Here is an 18826-nt window from a genome sequence, read left to right as displayed (position 1 = left end):
AGTTTCATTTTTTAACCTAACTACGGTCGCTCAACCGTCAGACATAACTATGTATGTGGCGACTATTTTTAATGGTATTTTCCGAATATTTTTTGTTGATTTTGTGTAGTTTTTAGTTGTAGAAGTACTTGAACGACTTTATTTAGTTTTAAGCAGTGAATAAATAAACATGAGTGAATATTTTCGAAAGCTGTTGGTAGACAATACAGATGATGCTATTTAGTAGGTAAAAGCATTTTAATTTCTTCATTAGAGAATAAATTCATTTTCCCTCAAGGAGTCTGAGTTAACCTACAGTAAAGACAGTTTTCCAAGCGTAAGTAACATGGACATAGTTAGTTATTTATCATTTTTATAGGACATTCTATAGAATTTAACCATTGTCTTTGTGTCTCAGATGATAACCTATTTAGTTCAGTTTTATGCTTAAAATGTAGCACTGATGGTAATCGATAAAACTGAACATCACGGTTACTTTGCATTCCACACTTCAATACAGAACAGAAATGAGGTATCTTTCGAATATTATCTTTCTAAAATAATTCTTCCAGTGAAAATGTTAAATTACTCCTTGTACAAAACAAAATTACAAAGAAACGTAACTAAAATGATCTAAAACACATCAAGAACTAACCGAATAACATTTGTGTTTGCCTCCCAGCGTCCATATTGATTTAAATTTGACATCATGTTGGAATGCCCTATTAAAAGCTGTTCACAAGAGCTGGATACCCTAGGTGCAAATTGACTTTATGATGGCTTTGTAGAACAGTCGTTTGTTTTCTAGAGACAACTTGGAGTATCTGCCGATGATCAAGTTTTTTTACTGTGAGAATCATCGTGCCTACTATTTACAAATTCGCCTGACCAACTCTATAGGATTTTACTGACAGTAATATGGAGGTAATCGTAAAACCTCATTCTCATGTTCTTGCATTATTTCGTCTATAACATACTTGACTTTTTGTGGCTTCCTCAGACGACAACAACTTACCTAATAGCCACGTATTGCAAGAATATATGTCAAAATTTACATTTCTTACTTGTTACCATTCTTTTGGTGTGCAGAGTTTGGTTAACTTAGAAAAGGAAGTTTCAGAGAAAAAATCCATAACATCTTGTTTTGGCTGGGTCTCCTGAAAAGTTTTCGATTTTCGGATTATGGCAGTAATGAAGTAAGGGTGCGACAAGTTTTAAAGTATAGGTATAATAGTCGAGAAAATTAAACTGAAAAAATGGCAAAACCTCGCAATTTTTTCGTCCAGCATCGATTTATACAAAAATTTGGGATTAGGTTCATTTCACCCTCTCGTTCATTTTCTATATTGAGCCATTGTACGCTTTTGGTTTGTTAAGGGTGAAAACTACCCCCAATTGTTAAAGTTATAAAATAACATTTTAAACTTTAATATTGTCAACATTTGGTTCCTATTAGTTACATAATGATTGTTTTATGCTTTGAGATATAATATCATAATATTTCAACCCTTACAACCACTATTGTTGGAGCTATATATAAAAAAAGAATGTGTGTGTACTTTGTACGCACGTAAGAAGTTATACTTCTATTATATGATTTCTTAAAAATAAATATACTTTAAACAGTTTGTTTTAATTTTTTTTAAACACCAAACTAATTTTGTGCTTACCGCTTTCAAAAAAAGTATAGGATTGCACTGGATTCGAACTCACGACCTCTCGATCTCTGGCCGAATTAGTCGAGGCATTGAAGCACAAAAATGGCCTTACTCTCGATTTTTGGCGCAGTAGGACGGATTTTAATGCAGTTTGGTGCGATGGATTCGTGAGAATGTCAGGAAATTTTGTGAACTATTGTAATGAATAAGAAATCTGAAATTGCATTTGTGCATAAGAAAAATTCATTTCAAAAGTGCATTTTGAAATAGGCAATTATTATAAATTTGCAACCCGGTTAATAGTTGGGCAACATCCCGATTAATTATTTCAATTATTTTTAATCATTTATAAGTCCATATAATAATAGTCTAAGATGTCAATAACCATTAATAATAAACAAAAACAATTTCCTTATGTGGGAATCGAACCAAGTACTAACGGGTCCGTAGCTAAATACACATACCGCTAATCTACGCAGACACTTGCTAGACAACGGCGATATTAGGTATAAACAAAACAAATTGGTAAGTAAAAATTGTAAAGAAAATTACTACATACTTAAATGTATTATAAAATTAATATATTCCTAAATTTTAGAAGAAACATTTGTAAATAGGTATTATGAATATCTATTAATGTTACTAAATGAAATATAAATATTTTGACGTTTCACAATTTGACAATTCACTTTTAACTGCAGTGCCTTAAAATTTTTAAAGCACCGGTGCTTTAAAGTAGCATTTTTAACGCTCCTATGGAGTGCTATAAATTGCATTTTTAACACGTTTGTAGAAAAATATATTTAAAAACACTAATATATTTTTTCCACGCCTTTTCTGGACTGATAAATACATAAATTAAAACATTTAGTAACGAACTCCATACTGCCTGTGTGCGCAGATTACTAAAATTTCACCCTCAATGAAATCGCGCCTAAAGAAGTATAACTTCAAAAAGGCAGTATAACTATTAACTAACCTTTGTTGTTTCTCTTCCCACAAATTTTAACACGCAACAACCATACATTACATAACCAAATCGTCAACCGTCCACACCACAGCTGTGCTACAGCTGCCATATTGGATAATTTTTGACATGTCATTTGAACATCCAATCAGAACAAAGTTATAATGCGCATGCGCCCGGATCATAGGCTTTAACGTATAAAATCCACCCTCATATCGCGCGTAAAGAAGTATAACTTCAAAAATTGACTTATCCTAATAGAATAATTTCGGCTTGCATCGATTTACATTTTGAGATTAGGATCATCTCACCCTGTACTTCATATTCTATATCATGCTCAAGGGCGTTGATTATTTTAAGGGTGTAAACTACCCCTTATTGTCAAATACTGTAGGTATAAAAACATTGTAAACTTAATTTTTGACATGTCATTTGAACATCCAATCAGAACAAAGTTATAATGCGCATGCGCCCGGATCATAGGCTTTAACATATAAAATCCACCCTCATATCGCGCGTAAAGAAGTATAACTTCAAAAATTGATTTATCCTAATAGAATAATTTCGGCTTGCATCGATTTACATTTTGAGATTAGGATCATCTCACCCTGTACTTCATATTCTATATCATACTCAAGGGCGTTGATTATTTTAAGGGTGTAAACTACCCCTTATTGTCAAATACTGTAGGTACAAAAACATTGTAAACTTTAATATGGGTAAAATTTGGTTTTGATTGGTTAAATAATGATTGTTTTATGCTAAAGGATATACTATCATATTTCAACCCTTAAAAACCACCCTTAAGAACATTGCAATTTTTATAAGTAGATAATTTAATAGATCTATACAGAAAAAAAAGTAGAATTAAAGAATTACAAAAACATCTATTTACAGAAAAATACGAATTTACAAATTTGTACAAATACAAATAGTTTTTTAGTCATCTTCCAGTATACGAACTAGTTCTGTGGTATTACATGGTACATTGAAAATGCTCTATAAGCGGACTATTCGAATTTTTCGAAAAAAAAAAATCGTTTTATAAACATAGCTCCTTTATTTTTAACGATAAAAAGTTTTTTCAAAAATGGTTTTGTAGGATTTTTGAAGAGCTATAAGACTGTAAATTAAAATCCGTAAGATCCCTTAGTTTTTAATTGGGGTGGATTTAAAGAGCTAGATAAGGGGGTGTTTGCTCGTAAATAGAGGTTTTTAATAGCTATATCTCGCTAAGTATTCGCTGTAATGAAAATCTATGCACAGGGAAATTTTAGTTATGAAAAAATTTAGTAGTGTATAATTTTATTCGTATCTCTAGTATTTTTGGAGATATTTTGAGGAAAATGGTGAAAAATACAAAATTGCAAAAAATTAATTTTTCTTTAAACTTCAATTTTTCTAAAATGAGGCCTTTTAAATGGGTGACACTTCTTGGGTGTATTGGTGAAGCACAATTTTTAATTAGGAAGGTAGTTAGGGGGTTGTTTTTTGATCATAAGTCACTTAATTGTTATGCTAGAAACTTCTTGTTTTTTCTGTTGGAAGGTATAATTAAATCCTTGAAAAAAGATTATTTAAGTTTTCCTCTAAAAATGCAAAGTTTCCCGTTATTTAGCTTTGAATATTTCAAATTATGCATTTGACGAAAAAAGCTAACTTTTCACATGCCGTATCTCGGTTTGTATTGGCAGTAAAAATACTACAGAAAAAGAATTTGGTTTGTGTTACTGAAAGACACAATTTCGATTCCTACACTTTTTTTGATCAAATGCATATTTTTCGAGTTATTCTCAAAAAACTCTCTAAAAAAGTGGATTTTTTTCGTCGAAAAACTGTTACTTTCAACCACGAATAACTCGAAAATTAGTTTTACGAAAAAAATGTAAAATATATTTTTTCTTAGAATTACGTTTTACTTCGATTTACATGGTTAAAATTTAATAAAAAGTTCCCACCCCGAGATGGGGTGGCAACCATCCCTTAGGTTTTAGCGTGCGGCGGCATGATATAGAAAATGGTCCTTGGACTATTCCCTACCTTCTGTGAAAATTTCAAGTAAATCCAAGCTGGACGAAAAAATTGCGAGCCAAAATGCTTCATTTCCTCGACTATAAGTGACTTTTCTTAATTTTATCTAGTACTCGTATATCCGTTATTTATTTATTTTTTATTTATCGTATGGCATAGATACAACAAGAACACATAATTTTAAAAAAAAGTATATAAAACACTACATGAAGTATCACAAACGAACATCTAATGTATTAATATACTGTAAAACATTTTCGGTCGCATTCAGGAACTCATCGAAAACTCCAGGGTATCGCCTTCGGGGGCATTCCTCAATAATGTGGCGGATGGTCTGCCGTTGCGCACCACAATCACACTCAGCAGTAAGGGCCTTTCCCCATCTATGCAAGCTGTCAGCACATCTACCGGTCCCTGTCCTTATTCTGTTCAGCGCCGTCCATGTATTGCGGGGCAGTTCAAAGCCTGGCGGTTTCTGATCGATACAGGCCATTTGGTGTGATTCCTGTGGTGAGTCGCTCTCCCATTGTCTTCTCCAAGCGTTGGTGAGGTCGAAATGTTCCTGATGTAGGGAGGTGGCCCTTAACAATGGGGGATATCTGGAGCGCAGTCTTTTCATTTCGATATCAAGCTTATCATGGTGGATGGGTAGTTGATGGTTAGCCTCGATTTTTCGATATTCTCTGAGAAGAGAATGACTTCTTCTTAGTTTAGGCGGTGGAATGTGACTCAGAATGGGAAGCCAATAGTTCGGTGTTGGTCGAATTGTACCTGAGATCATTCGCATTGTCTGGTTTAATTGGGTGTCAATGATCTTCGTGTGTTTGCTATTGAGCCATACCGGCGAAGCATATTCAGCCGCCGAGTATACGAGTCCGAGAGCGGATGATCTGAGTACGGAGGCTGAGGACCCCCATGTGGTGCCAGATAGCTTTTGGATTATATTATTTCGCGTCTTCAGTTTTTCTGCCGTTCTTTGTAGGTGTTCCTTAAAACTTAAGGTTCTGTCAAGAGTCACTCCAAGATATTTTGGTGTTGAGTTATGAGCGAGTAGTCTGTTTTCAAAGTGAACGGAGAGTTTTTTGTTGGCTTGGGCATTATTAAGATGGAAACAGCACACTTCAGTTTTCGTTGCATTGGGCCGTAGCCTCCATTTGCGGAAATATTCACCCATAACAGCAAGTTCATCCGTCAGTATTGTCTCTGTAACATTCATGTTATTATGTCTTGCTGCAATGGCCCAATCGTCAGCGTACCCAAATTTCTGCGAAGTTGTCCTAGGTAGGTCCGCGATGTATAAATTAAAGAGTAAGGGTGCCAAAACAGATCCCTGTGGCAGTCCATTGCTGAGCTTCATTTGGACACTTCTTAAGTTGCCCATTGTGACGTGAAAAGGTCTGTCGGTGAGCATGCTATCAATGAGTTTGGTTACCTTTTGGCACGGGATGGCACGGATCAGTTTGCAGATTAGTCCTTGTCTCCAGACGGTGTCGTATGCAGCTGATAGGTCAATGAAAGCAACGGATGTTTTTTGCTTTCTTTGAAAACCTGCTTCGATATGTGTTGTTAGGGATAGGATCTGATCTGTGCAGCTGCGGTTAGGTCTGAACCCTGCTTGCTCAATAGGTATCACCCCCAATATGGTGTTACTAATTCTGTTGTGGATTAAGCGTTCCAACAGTTTATAGACACAGCTCAGCAGTGCAATCGGTCGGTAGTTTTGGGGTTGATCATTTGCTTTTCCTGGTTTCAATATGGCTATAATGGAGGCCTTTTTAAGGAAATGGGGGATTTCTCCTGATTTTAATATATCTGTGTAGAAATCAGCCAGCCATTTCCTAGCATATTTGCCACAATGGAGTAAAAATTCTGGATGTATTTTATCGGAGCCGGGTGCCTTTCCAGATTTAATTTCTGATATTGCTGAGGTAATTTCTTCTGGAGTAAACTCGTCAGAGTATTCAGATGTAGGCGGGCATGCAGACTTTAATATTTTTAGGTCTTGTTTTACTTTGGTGGTGTGGTCACGATCTCTAGGTGCCCTTGAGTTTGCTACAATGTGGGAGGCCACTCTGTTGGGAACTATTGGTACTTTGTCTCTAGTTGAGTGTCTGCTACTACCAAGTTTTCTAAGTAAGGACCACGCTTTTCTGCTTGATTTACTAAAGTCTAGTTTTTCCACAGTTTCCATCCATTTTTGCCGTCTGGCTGCATCCAAACTGTGCAGCAGTTCGTCCGCAATTTCTCGGTCTTGGCTTTCGTTGTATTCTTGATAAAATTTTTCGCATTTTTCATCCCATCCTGGGACATAATCTCTACGATATCCTCTGGGTATAGTTTTCTTCGCTGTAGATATAACTGCGCCAACAAACCTCATATAGTTTGTACGTGTTGGGGTTATCCATCCGAGACATTTGTCCAATCTCGCAGTAAAAGTCGCCCAGTCTGCTTTTTTAAAGTTCCACCTAGGTCGAGGGAAAGATGTTATTATTGGTATTTTGATGCCAACTTCTATTACAACTGGTCTATGTTGGCTATGTGGAAAATCTGGGAGCACTGTACGTGAAGCTGCCAGGGGTTGATTGTTTTCGTTTGTGGAGACAAAGGATAGGTCTGGGTTGTATTCTCGCCTCCAGGCTGCAGATCGAAAAGTTCCCCTATCTTTAGCGTCAAAGACTAAATACGTGCCAGCCCCTTCGCTACAATTTATCAAAGCCTCGCCGTTTTGATCACTTTGTCTATACTTCCAGAGTTCGTGATGGCTGTTAAAATCTCCAACATACACTGAGGGGTGTGGGTGGGCGTGAATAACATGCGGAGGCCACAGGACTGCCGGTGGTTTATAAATATTGCTGACAGTAATTTCGCCAATTTGTATGGTAACCGTATGAATGTTATTTATGTCTGATGTAGAACATATGTGTGCATTTTCTATTTTGTTTCGTACATAGGTTGCTACTCCATAAGCTGGATGGTAAGTTGCACCCAGTAAATCGTAACCATGAATTTTTCCTCTAGCGAGAATTTGTTCCTCGTTTTCTACATGGGTTTCCTGAATTGCGACTACGTCGATATTATTTTCAATGAGTACCTTTTGAAGGTACTCACATTTACTTCTACTAATACCTTCTATATTTAAATGGCATATTCGGACGCTTGGTCCGAGTCGTTTTGTTGCTTGGTCCTGAGAAGGTCCCTTTAAGTTGTTGGTTGGAGGCATATCTTATTATTTTAATTATTTTAATGTGTTCCTTGCCAGGAGATCTAGAGATTCTAGATTGTCTGGCTGCCTATTGTGCTAGTTCATTTAGCATTACCCAGGGTGCACGTGTAGTATTCTACTACGGACGCGAACTAGCTTTACACCCCCGTATATCCGTTGTTCTCCATTCTCGATAAGTTTTTTCTTCTTGACATAAATGAAGAAGACATTATAAACTGGTATTTGGGAAAGAAAACAAAGACAGTCGCAAAATTCTAAATGCATAATAATTTAATAAAATATTATTTGTACATTATAAGAATTTTTATAAAATAATCTTAAAAAATACGTATTAGATATGACGCACGTGACAGCTAAATGGTAAACAAAAAGGTTGAAGGGTTAAAACCTTAGAGCATGGAAAATTTTTTCTTGGAAAAAGGGTAAAAAATTTTCCATACTCTAAGGTTAAAACTAACCTTCATGTTTATTTACTTCTACTTCCATAAAAGGTTAAAAAGACCAAGTTTTATGATATTCAGCTCTCATAACAGTATAACGTGGCAAATACTTAGGAACGCTATTGGTATCTATTGTGTAACTTCCTCTTTCAGATAATTTCACTTTTTCTCCAAATACTATGTGTCTTCCAGACGGCACTTTGGTTACTGTAGATGTCCCATTCTCGATGGTTACCGTACATTCGTAGGAAGTTGCCTGGTAATTGATTGATTCAACATATAGGTCGCAGACACGTAAGTGACTGCACACATCTGTAAATAGAAATGATTAAATAAAAATGAAAAGTCTTAGATACAGAATCTACCATTATAATAAAATAAATATTCCATGTTGGAAATTCTTTCTGGTACATTCTTAATCTGTGACTTTTACAATTTATAACTTATAAGACAACAGACGACGAATATAGAAACTGAAAATGACTATACCATATGCAGTCACATTCCGTGTTCATTCGTCTAGGAAAAGGTCAGAAAGAAAGGGTACCCCCCGTTAAGATAGGTAAAATGCCCTCACTCTCAGAATTCAATTTTTTTAATTTTTTTACGTTCTCTGCAATTAAAAAATGAGATAACGCGGATTTTTAGCTCGCACCCCCCTTACCTCTCCCCCCACAGCCAAAAACGTAGATTTTTAGATTTAATTTTTTTTAGTTGGGTTGCAATTGATTTAAAAATTTCAAAAAATTCACACGTGTAGTTGAGGCTTTTACAAAACACGTCTATTTTTTATGGATCCTTAGGTCGAGTGTACATAACCTCAAATTTTTTTTTAACTTTTTTAAAACCTATAACTTTTTTTTGGAGGGGGCTGCAGGTCCAACTTTTTTTGCATTTTTTGTATTTTATCAAAAGCTATCTCTCTGATTTTTCTCAGATTTTTCCGTCAGGTGCGCCATCTTGAAAAATCCGGAAAACTGTTTTTTTAGGGGGTTTTTAGGGATTTTCTCCATTTTATAGACTGCAACATAGATCAACTCAAGGTTTTGTTAATAGATTATGTATAACTTGAAATAAATGAGTATTTTAGGATTATGAAAAATTGAGCAAAACACCTTTAAACCCCCCAAAAACCATATTTTTTAAGTTATGTAAGGGTTTTTGCGGGCTCAGTGATTTTTTTGAGATCGATACAGCCTGAATATTTTTTTTTCATTTTTTTACGCGATATGTGATTAAAAAATAAGACTAATCGCATTTTTAGCCCACCACCCCCTCCCCCTGCCCCCACCAAAACGTCAATTTTTTTATTTTTTTTTTGTTTAAAGTTGCAATTAATTTAAAATTTTTATGAGGCTTCTACAAAACATATCTATTTTTTATAGACCCGTGTAGGTCGAGTGTACAATACATATAACCTCAAAATTCCTTTTTTGTTTTTTTAAAACGTATTTTTGACTTCTAATTGATGTTTTTTTAAAACGTCCAATGAATATTGTACATGTACATCTCTCTCTCGCGGACGGCCGCTTCAATACATGCTTAGCGCTCATATTTAATTATTAAAAATAATAGTTAGTAATAAAATAATGACAAAAATTTCTTTAGGCTATTGTATGGGGGGCTTTAAACTCTGAGTTGGTTACTTTATGACTTTAATAATAATAATTTTTAATGAAGTTATTAAGCCTTGAAAATGGCCATTTTCGCGTTTTTCAAATTTGAAATTGCATGTAACTCGACAACAGTCAATTTTATAGAAAAATCACAAGACACCTTTTTTGCTCAGCTTGGTCCAGAGAATCTAAAACAAATTTGTACGAAGTGAAAAAATTGATTTTTTGAATTCGTTTAAAAAAATGTTTAAACAATTTTCCGACCGCGGTACTGCCTGGCACCTTGTGGATTTGTTATAAGGACCTGTTTTTGAGTAAGTTTGTGCAAAAAAATTAATCGGAATAATTTACCTAACTGGACAAGCATACAGCGTGGACTATTTGCATTATGAGCCAAACGTAGATGGTTTGTAAAGTACACAAAACACAAAAAAAAATTAGCAGCCATCGCCAAAAAAAGTTATACGTACCTATTAAAAAACAAAAAAAATGAGGTTTTAATATGTACACTCGACCTTCGGGTCCATAAAAATAGATGTTCTGTAAAAGCTTCAGCTGTGCGTGTGAATTTTTTGTAATTTATAATTTAATAATTACTATTTTAATGCGAAATAAGCCACAATTTAACTAAAAAATGATTTTATTAACGTTTCGACGTCCACTACAGACGTCGTTGTCAAAATACAAAATATTAATAAAACAAAAATGTTGCTTGGTAAAAAAATCTTCTAATAATTTAATTTAATCTGACTTATTTATATAGATTGTCTCAAACTATTTTTTCAGTGCGTCACAGATTATCGAATTCTCTCTATCGCATTACAGATGGGAAATAAAATCATTTTTTAGTTAAATTGTGGCTTATTTCCCATTTAGAATAGTTAATTACAAAAATGCCACAAAGAAATAGCTTCAGAACAACATTTATAATTTAATTGCAAACCAACAAAAAAATAAAATCGAAAAATTGACGTTTTTGTTGGGTCAGGGGGAGGGGGTGGTGGGCTAAAAATGCGATTAGTCTTATTTTTAATCACATATAACGTAAAAAAATGAAAAAAAAAATATTCAGGCTGTATCGATCTCAAAAAAATCATTAAGCCCACAAAAACCCTTACATAACTTAAAAAAATATGGTTTTTGGGGGGTTTAAAGGTGTTTTGCCCAATTTTTCATAATCCTAAAATACTCATTTATTTCAAGTTATACATAATCTATTAACAAAACCTTGAGTTGATTTATGTTGCAGTCTATAAAATGGAGAAAATGCCTAAAAAACCCCCTAAAAAAACAGTTTTCCGGATTTTTCAAGATGGCGCACCTGACGGAAAAATCTGAGAAAAATCAGAGAGATAGCTTTTGATAAAATACACAAAATGCAAAAAAAGTTGGACCTGCAGCCCCCTCCAAAAAAAAGTTATAGGTTTTAAAAAAGTTAAAAAAAATTTGAGGTTATGTACACACGACCTAAGGGTCCATAAAAAATGGACATGTTTTGTAAAAGCCTCAGCTATACGTGTGAATTTTTTGAAATTTTTAAATCAATTGAAACCCAACTAAAAAAAATTAAATCAAAAAATCTACGTTTTTGGCTGTGGGGGGAGGGGTCAGGGAGGTGGCGAGCTAAAAATCCGCGTTATCTCATTTTTTAATTGCACAGAACGTGAAAAAATTAAAAAAAATGAATTCTGAGAGTGAGGGCATTTTGCCTATCTTAACGGGGGGTACCCTTTCCTAATGCTCAAATCTGAGTAAAGATAGAAAAGAAAAAGACGGTTTACGCTTCCTTTCGATTCAGAGAGATGCACAATCCCTAGACAGCTGTTTCTGTCTTACAGACTTCTTCAGTAGAGCTATAGCGTGCACACCTCTGAAGCAAAACAAAGCTAAATCATCTATTTATGTGGAATTTCAAAGATCATTTAAAATCCACTTTGGGACGCAATTAGCGACATCTCTTAAATAAAAATGAAAAGTCTCAGATACAGAATCCACCATTATAATAAAATTAAAATGGTAAATAATGATTTCAATCTGAACACTTTTCTTGTTGTAAATTCTTTCTCGTACATCCTTAAAATGTGACTTTTACAATTTATAAGACAACAAATGACGAATATAGAAAACAAAAAGTCATCTATCATATAGATACCGGGCACCAGGTATCTCTTACCAAAACTCAAAAACCAAGCGAGTATGAAAATTGTGAATTTTTATTTTTTAAAAACTTTGAGATGCACTTTAGAAAATGCATTTTCCATTTCCAACAATGCAATTTTTATTTGTCCCTCATGCCAATTGGTTAAGAATTTTCCTGATGCTCTCTTGAATCGAATGTAAGGTTAGAGGTTTAGGTAATTTTAGTGCTTTATATCCTCGCCTATATGTATAGTCCATCCACTATCATGATCTTTGCCTTTGATATGTTTAATTGCAGACCAAATATTTGACTTTCGTTTTCGACCAGTCGTATAAGATCAATCAGCTCTGTTTGACTATTTGCAAGAAGGGCTGTGTCATCTGCGAAACGGAGGAAACGTCAGGAAAAAAGTCTACTATTCAAAAATGGGTGGAAATGCATAATACCACTGTAAAGTGCATAAAATGCATCCAAAATTGCAAAAATATAAAAATAAAGTCAAAATCAGTATACTAAGGAACAAAATTTATTATTTGGGGGTTTTTGGGGTCACTGAATACGACTACGTCATCAGAACTGATCCCCGGATCACCTGGTGCCCAAGGTCACGGCAAGAGACGTCATCTTCTGGAGTTTCGATGGTTTTCGTCATTAAATCAATGCAAACGTATTACTCACGGGTTTTAGGAGTCGCTAAATACGAATATAATATCAGAATTAACTTCCGGAGTACCTGTTGCCAAGGGTCGCTACTAAGGCACATCATCTTCTGGAGTTTCGAGGGATTTCGGCACTAAATTGATGTAACTGGACTACTCGGAGGGTTTTTAAGGTGGTTAAACACGAAGATGCCATCAGGACAGACCTTAGGACCAGCTGGTGCCCAAAGCCACTGTAAGGGACGTCATCTTCTGGAGTTTAGACGGATTTTGGTATCCCATTGATGTAAACAGATTACTTACGGGTTTTTGAAGTCGCTAAACACGAATATGCCATCAGCACCGACTCCCTGTGCACTTGGAGCCCAAGCTCACTGCAAGGGGCGTCCTCTTCCGGAGTTTGAGAGATTTCTGCATTAAATTATTGATTAAAATGGATTACTCGGGGGGTTTTGAGTCGTTAAACACGTATATGCCATCAGAACAGACCTCTCGATCACTTGGTGCACAAGGTCACTGCAAGGGACGTCATCTTCTGGAGTTTCGAGGGCTTTCGGTATTAAATTGATGCAAACGGATTACTTACGTGTTTTTGGAGTTGCTAAATATGAATATGATATCAGAATTGAACTCCGGAGTATCTGGTAACCAGGATCGCTACTAGCGCACGTCATCTATAGTTTCGAGGGTTTTCGGCATAAAATGGATGCAACTGGATTACTCGGGGGTTTTTGAGATCGCTAGACACGAATATGCCATTAGAACAGACCCACGGAGCACCTGGTGCCCAGGGTCACTGCAAGGTACTTCATCTTCTGGAGTTTCGAGAAATTTCGGCATTAAATTAATGCAAATGGATTACTGAGGGATTCTTGAGGTCGCTAAATACGAATATGCCATCAGAACCGAATCCCGGAGAACCTGGTGCCCAAGGTTATTGCTAGGGTCGTCATCTTCTGGAGCTTCGAGAGTCTTCGGTACTAAATTGATGCAAACGGATTACTCATAGGTTTTTGGGGTCGCTGAACGCGAATACGCCATAAGATCTCACCCTCGGAGCACCTGGTACCTAAGGCAGGTCATCTTCTGAAGTTACGAGGGTTTTCGGTATTCAGTTGATGGAAACGGATTACTTACTAATCGGATTTTGGAGTTGTTAAACACGATTGCGTCATCAGAAAAGACACCCGATCACCTGGTACCTAGGGAACGTCATCTTGTGGAGTTTTGAGGGTTTTCGTTACTTAATTGATGCAAATGGATAACTCATGGGTTTTTGAGGTTTCTGAACATAAATACGCCATCAGAACAGACACCGAAGCACCTGGTGCCTAAGGCACGTTTTCTGTAGTTTGGATACTTTTCGGTATTAAATTAGTGCAATCGGATTACTCTTGAGTTTTTGGGGTTGCTGAACATGAATATGCCATCAGAACTAACCCACGCAGCATCTGGTGCCTAAGGCAGGTCATCTGCTGGAGTTTCGAGTGTTTTCGATGGCGAAAACGCCATCAGAATAGAAACCGAAGCACCTAGCACCTGGTGCCTAAAGCACACGTTATCTTTGGAAGTTTCGAGAGTTTTCGGAACTAAATTAATTAAAAATGAATTACTTTTTGGTTTTGGGGTTGTTGAACACGAATATGGCTTACATGATTAATTCTGGAGTATCTTGTGATTACGATAATCACTAATACCGTCAACGTATAATAACACTCATATAAAATAATAAATAGATCAACATATTAGAGTTCGTATTCCGCAAACCCATGAGCAATTCGTTTGCATCAATTTAGTACCAAAATTTTTCTAAACTCCATAAGATTATATACCTTAGGCACCAGGTAATCCGGTGTTTTTTCTGACGGCGTATTTGTCTTCAGCAATCCTAAAGTAATTTGTCTTCAGCAAACCCATGAGTAATCCGTTTGAATCTATTTAATGCCAAAAACCCTCAAAACTCCAGAGGATAACGAGCCTTAGGTCTAGGTGTTCCGGTGTCTCTTTTGATGGCGAATTTGTGTTTAGCAATCCCAAAAACCCGTGAGTAATCTGTTTGCATCAATTGAGTACCTAAAATTTTCGAAACCCCAGGAGATGACGTGCCTTATGCACCAGGTCCTCCGGGGTTTGTTCTGATGGGGTATTCGTGTTCAGTATCCCCAAAAACCTATAAGTAATATATTTGCATCAATATAGTACCGAAAACCTCGCCTAGCGGATGATGACCTTTGCAGTGACCCTGGGCACCAGGTTCTACGATGGTCTGTTTTGATGGCATGTTAGTGTTTACCGACCTCAAAAACCCCGAGTAATTTATTTTCATCAATTTAATGCCGAAATTCCTTAAAACTTCAGAAGATGACGTCCCTTGTAGTGACCTTGGGCACCAGGTGCACAGGGGGTCGGTTGTGATGGCATATTCGTGTTTAGCGACCTTAAAAAGCCCTCCAGTAATTCATTTGCATCAACTAAATGCCGAAAGCCCTCGAAACCCCAGAAGATGACGTGCCGTAGTAGCGAACCTGGGCACCAGGTATTCCGAAATTCAATTATGATGGCATATTCGTGTTTAGCGACCCCAAACTAGCGACCTCGTGTTTACCCGTAAGTAATCCGTTTGCATTAATTTAATACCGAAATCCCTCGAAACTCCAAAAGATGACGTCCCTTGCAGTGACATTGGGCACCAGGTGATCCGGTGGTCTGTTCTGATGGCATATTCGTGTTTAAATACCTTAAAAACCCCCTAAATAGTCCAGTTGCATCAATTTAGTGCCGAAATCCCACAAAACTCCAGAAGCTGACGTGCCTTAGTAGCGATCGTGGGCACCAGGTACTCCGGAGGTCAATTTTGATGGCATATTAGTACTTAGTGACCCCTAAAACCCGTGAGTAATCCGTTTACATCGATTTAATGCCGAAAACCATCGAAACTCTAGAAGATGACGTCTCTTGCCGTGATCTTGGGCTCCAGGTGATCCGAGGATCAGTTCTGATGGCGTAATCGTATTTAGTGCCCCCAAAACCCCCCAAATAATATTGTTTTTCCTTAGTATACTGATTTTGACTTTATTTTTATATTTATGTAATTTTGGATGCATTTTATGCACTTTACAGTGCAATTATGCATTTCCACCCATTTTTGAATAGTAGACTTTTTTCCTGACGTCATCCTGAACATAATGCAAAACACTGCAAGTCTCTAGGTGCTGTATTTAAAAATTTATTTATTTTGTGCTAAATGCCCTCGTCTATTTTAGTCTCTCATTGATTATGTATAGCACTATCTTCCTAGCATAATATGATATAATAGAAATATTTCTATAATTGTCGCATTTATGGAAGCTGCCTTTTTTTATTCGCTCATCCGGAAGAAAAGTGACATAACTCAAAAAATGCATAAATCGAGTTATCTTGTTAAATTGACTCCAAATATCCTATACTTTTATCAGTAAAAATGTCACATATATGTTTACTTCCAACTTAGAAAGAAGTAAGCAACTTAGAAAAGTTACTTAAAATTAGTCAGTTTACCCATTTCCGGACTTATTTTAGACATATATTTTTTCACGCCCGAGAGGGGGTGAAAGTCATTCCCAGGGCAAAAGCACACATCGGCACAATATCACTTTTTTTCTTTGACATGTAAGCTATACGTATGCCAAATTTCATGTCAATCCAAGCGGTTCTTTAAAATTTAGAGCAAAAACCGTGAAAGAATGGACTATTAAAAAAGTTGAGTGACAAACTTTTTAGTTTATAATTTTAACCAACACAACAATAAAATATAATTCATGAAGAGGTTTTTTGGAAAATTTTAAGTCAAAATATACAATTGGAAAAAAGTTGTGTTACTTCATAAACAAGCGACACACCCCAAAAAACGCTTATATCTCGAGATCCTCACCACGGTTTGGTGAATGGCTAATTTTGATCATACTTTATGATTTTGATAACAAAAATTCGTTTTTTGTTCTTCTTAAGAATTTTGCATTTTTCGGTTGCGTCATTCTTCTTCTGGACCGGCGAATTTGTCCTCAAACAACTTCTTGGGCCTTTTCTATATATGCTTAGGGTTATAAGTTTTATAGTTGGGAGAAAGGTCAAAAACAGATTAATAATAGCATAGAAATGTTAAAATCATAATAAATTGTATGAATAAAAAATATATATAGATAGAAAAGTAAGCCTAACTTTTGTTTTTATTATATCCCTATGAGCATTCGAGAATCTGGTCAAGTTTGGAGCGCTGTAACACCTATATAAATAAATAGAATTAAACAAATTTATAGTGGAAATTGTTCACTGAAGAACCCTCTACAAAATTGCTATAATGTTATTTTCTTTTAAAATGAACTGAAAAAAAAGTTATAACCTCCAAAAGGAATCTTGTTAAAATTTTTTTACATATTTTTGTTTAATCTTTTTTTGTTCGTCACTTGACGATAAAAAGTAATAAAAATAAAATTGTAGAAAATTTAATTTTTCTACAACCACTATTCAAAGTGCACTTTTCTGCACTGTTTTATGTTAGCAAACTTGATATTTTCTCACAGTATAAGATATTTGACATTAGTGTGCAGAAAAGTGACGTTTCTGTGCCGCAAAGTGACGTTTCTGTGCCGCAAAGTTCTTTTCTGCACAGTTGACTACCTCATTCTGAGTAACGTTATTTTCTGTGTACATCCGTGGACTACCGCATTCTGAGTAACGTTATATTCTGTTTACATCCGTGGTTAAACTTTAGGCAAATATATAACATATAAGACAATTATTATATTTAACTATAGCATAGAAACTAAATTATGGATGTTACAACTGTTTTATTTTACAATTTTATTCTTATTAAACATTTTATAATTATCAAATAACCAATAAGGATTTAGCAACCTGTGCAAGAGACGTCGAATGAAGTAGGTTTTGTGTAAATCCGTGACTGCATAAATATAATGTCAATAATGTGTAATAATTGTTTAAATTTAAACAAATTAAGGCAGTGCATTAATTTTTTAACTGATTTCTGTGCAATTTATTTAGGTATAAGGAATTTAAATTGATTAGTAGGTATTAATTAAATACAGTTTAAAATTTATCACATAGGTACCTATTATAATTAATCGTCGTTTGGAAACTGTGATTTTTATTTTTAGGAAAAACTGTGCTTGTAGAAAAAGTATAGTGTGAAACACGTGCAGAAAGGTAATTTCTCACTCGTTTGAATTGCGGCACTCGCTTGCGCTCGTACCGCAACTTTTCAAACTCGTGAGAAATTAGTACCTTTCTGCACTTGTTGCACAATATACTATTGCTGCATTTTATGTTTAATTAGATTTTCCGTAGGGTTGGTAGTATACGAGATATAGCGCAAAACCCCTTTGCACACCATTTCCAAGATGGCGGCCGGAGGACAAAAAAACTTGAACTTAAGCTTCTACTGATCCCCCCTACACATTAAAAAAATAAAATTGACTCCTCTAGCAAATGCAAGGTACGGCTTAAAAAATGTAACATTTTAATGGAGTATTAGAGTAGTGGTTTTTTACTAATTGACATTAGCTCGGATGATGACGTTTATGTCGAAAGCGCTCAGCTAAAGAAATAAATTAGTGACACACTTTGATATACTATTTTTTCACTTCCTTCATTCCTTCAAGTGTGCTTACAAACTTATCATCTTTCAACTTTTTTCTTTTCTTACCTGTTTCTGGCATCATTAAGGTAGGACATCCCGGTTGTTCATTTCCACCGTTAACGTACCAATCTACGTGCCCAATCGGAACCTTATATCCCAACTTTTGAACGTTTGTATGTATAACATCTACGAAAATAGCATCAGTTTTTTGTAATTTGTTTTCTGGTGGCACAGAATCCAATTCAAATTTAGGAGCAGCTGGGTCAAGACCAGTTATTCTACTTACATAATGACCAGTTAAATTAGCAATATATTTTCCTGCCTGCCCTGCAGCGTGGGCGCCTATATCAAATCCTGAAAAATAATTTAAAATAAATCAAATTGTTTTTTGCATACCTTTTTAATCTGGATTTTTTCCAATTAAAGGGATAGACGCAAACTTTCGGCACCAATGCTAGTTATAAGCATTCATTTTATT

At 35.5% G+C, this 18826-nt stretch overlaps 1 protein-coding gene across 3 annotated transcripts in view; it reads right to left on the bottom strand.

Annotated features, from left to right (window-relative positions):
* Positions 1-8105: 8105 nt before the first annotated feature.
* The window catches only part of LOC114337794 (lipase member H-A), a 38164-nt gene continuing 27443 nt past the window's right edge, over positions 8106-18826 (bottom strand). For 2 of the 3 annotated variants that reach the window (XM_028288326.2, XM_028288327.2), the window contains exons 3-4: positions 18415-18702; positions 8106-8610 (exon numbers count right to left, since the gene is read on the bottom strand). In XM_028288326.2, the coding sequence (XP_028144127.2) occupies positions 8351-8610; positions 18415-18702 (548 nt within the window). In that variant the 3' untranslated portion in view covers positions 8106-8350. The remainder of the gene's footprint in view (positions 8611-18414; positions 18703-18826) is intronic. The other variant, XM_050646058.1, reaches the window with a different exon arrangement.

Source organism: Diabrotica virgifera, chromosome 3 (assembly GCF_917563875.1).
Source record: "Diabrotica virgifera virgifera chromosome 3, PGI_DIABVI_V3a".
Lineage (NCBI taxonomy): Eukaryota > Metazoa > Arthropoda > Insecta > Coleoptera > Chrysomelidae > Diabrotica > Diabrotica virgifera.
The sequence above is the reverse complement of the archived record's forward strand: the minus strand, read 5'-3'. Positions and strand labels throughout refer to the sequence as shown.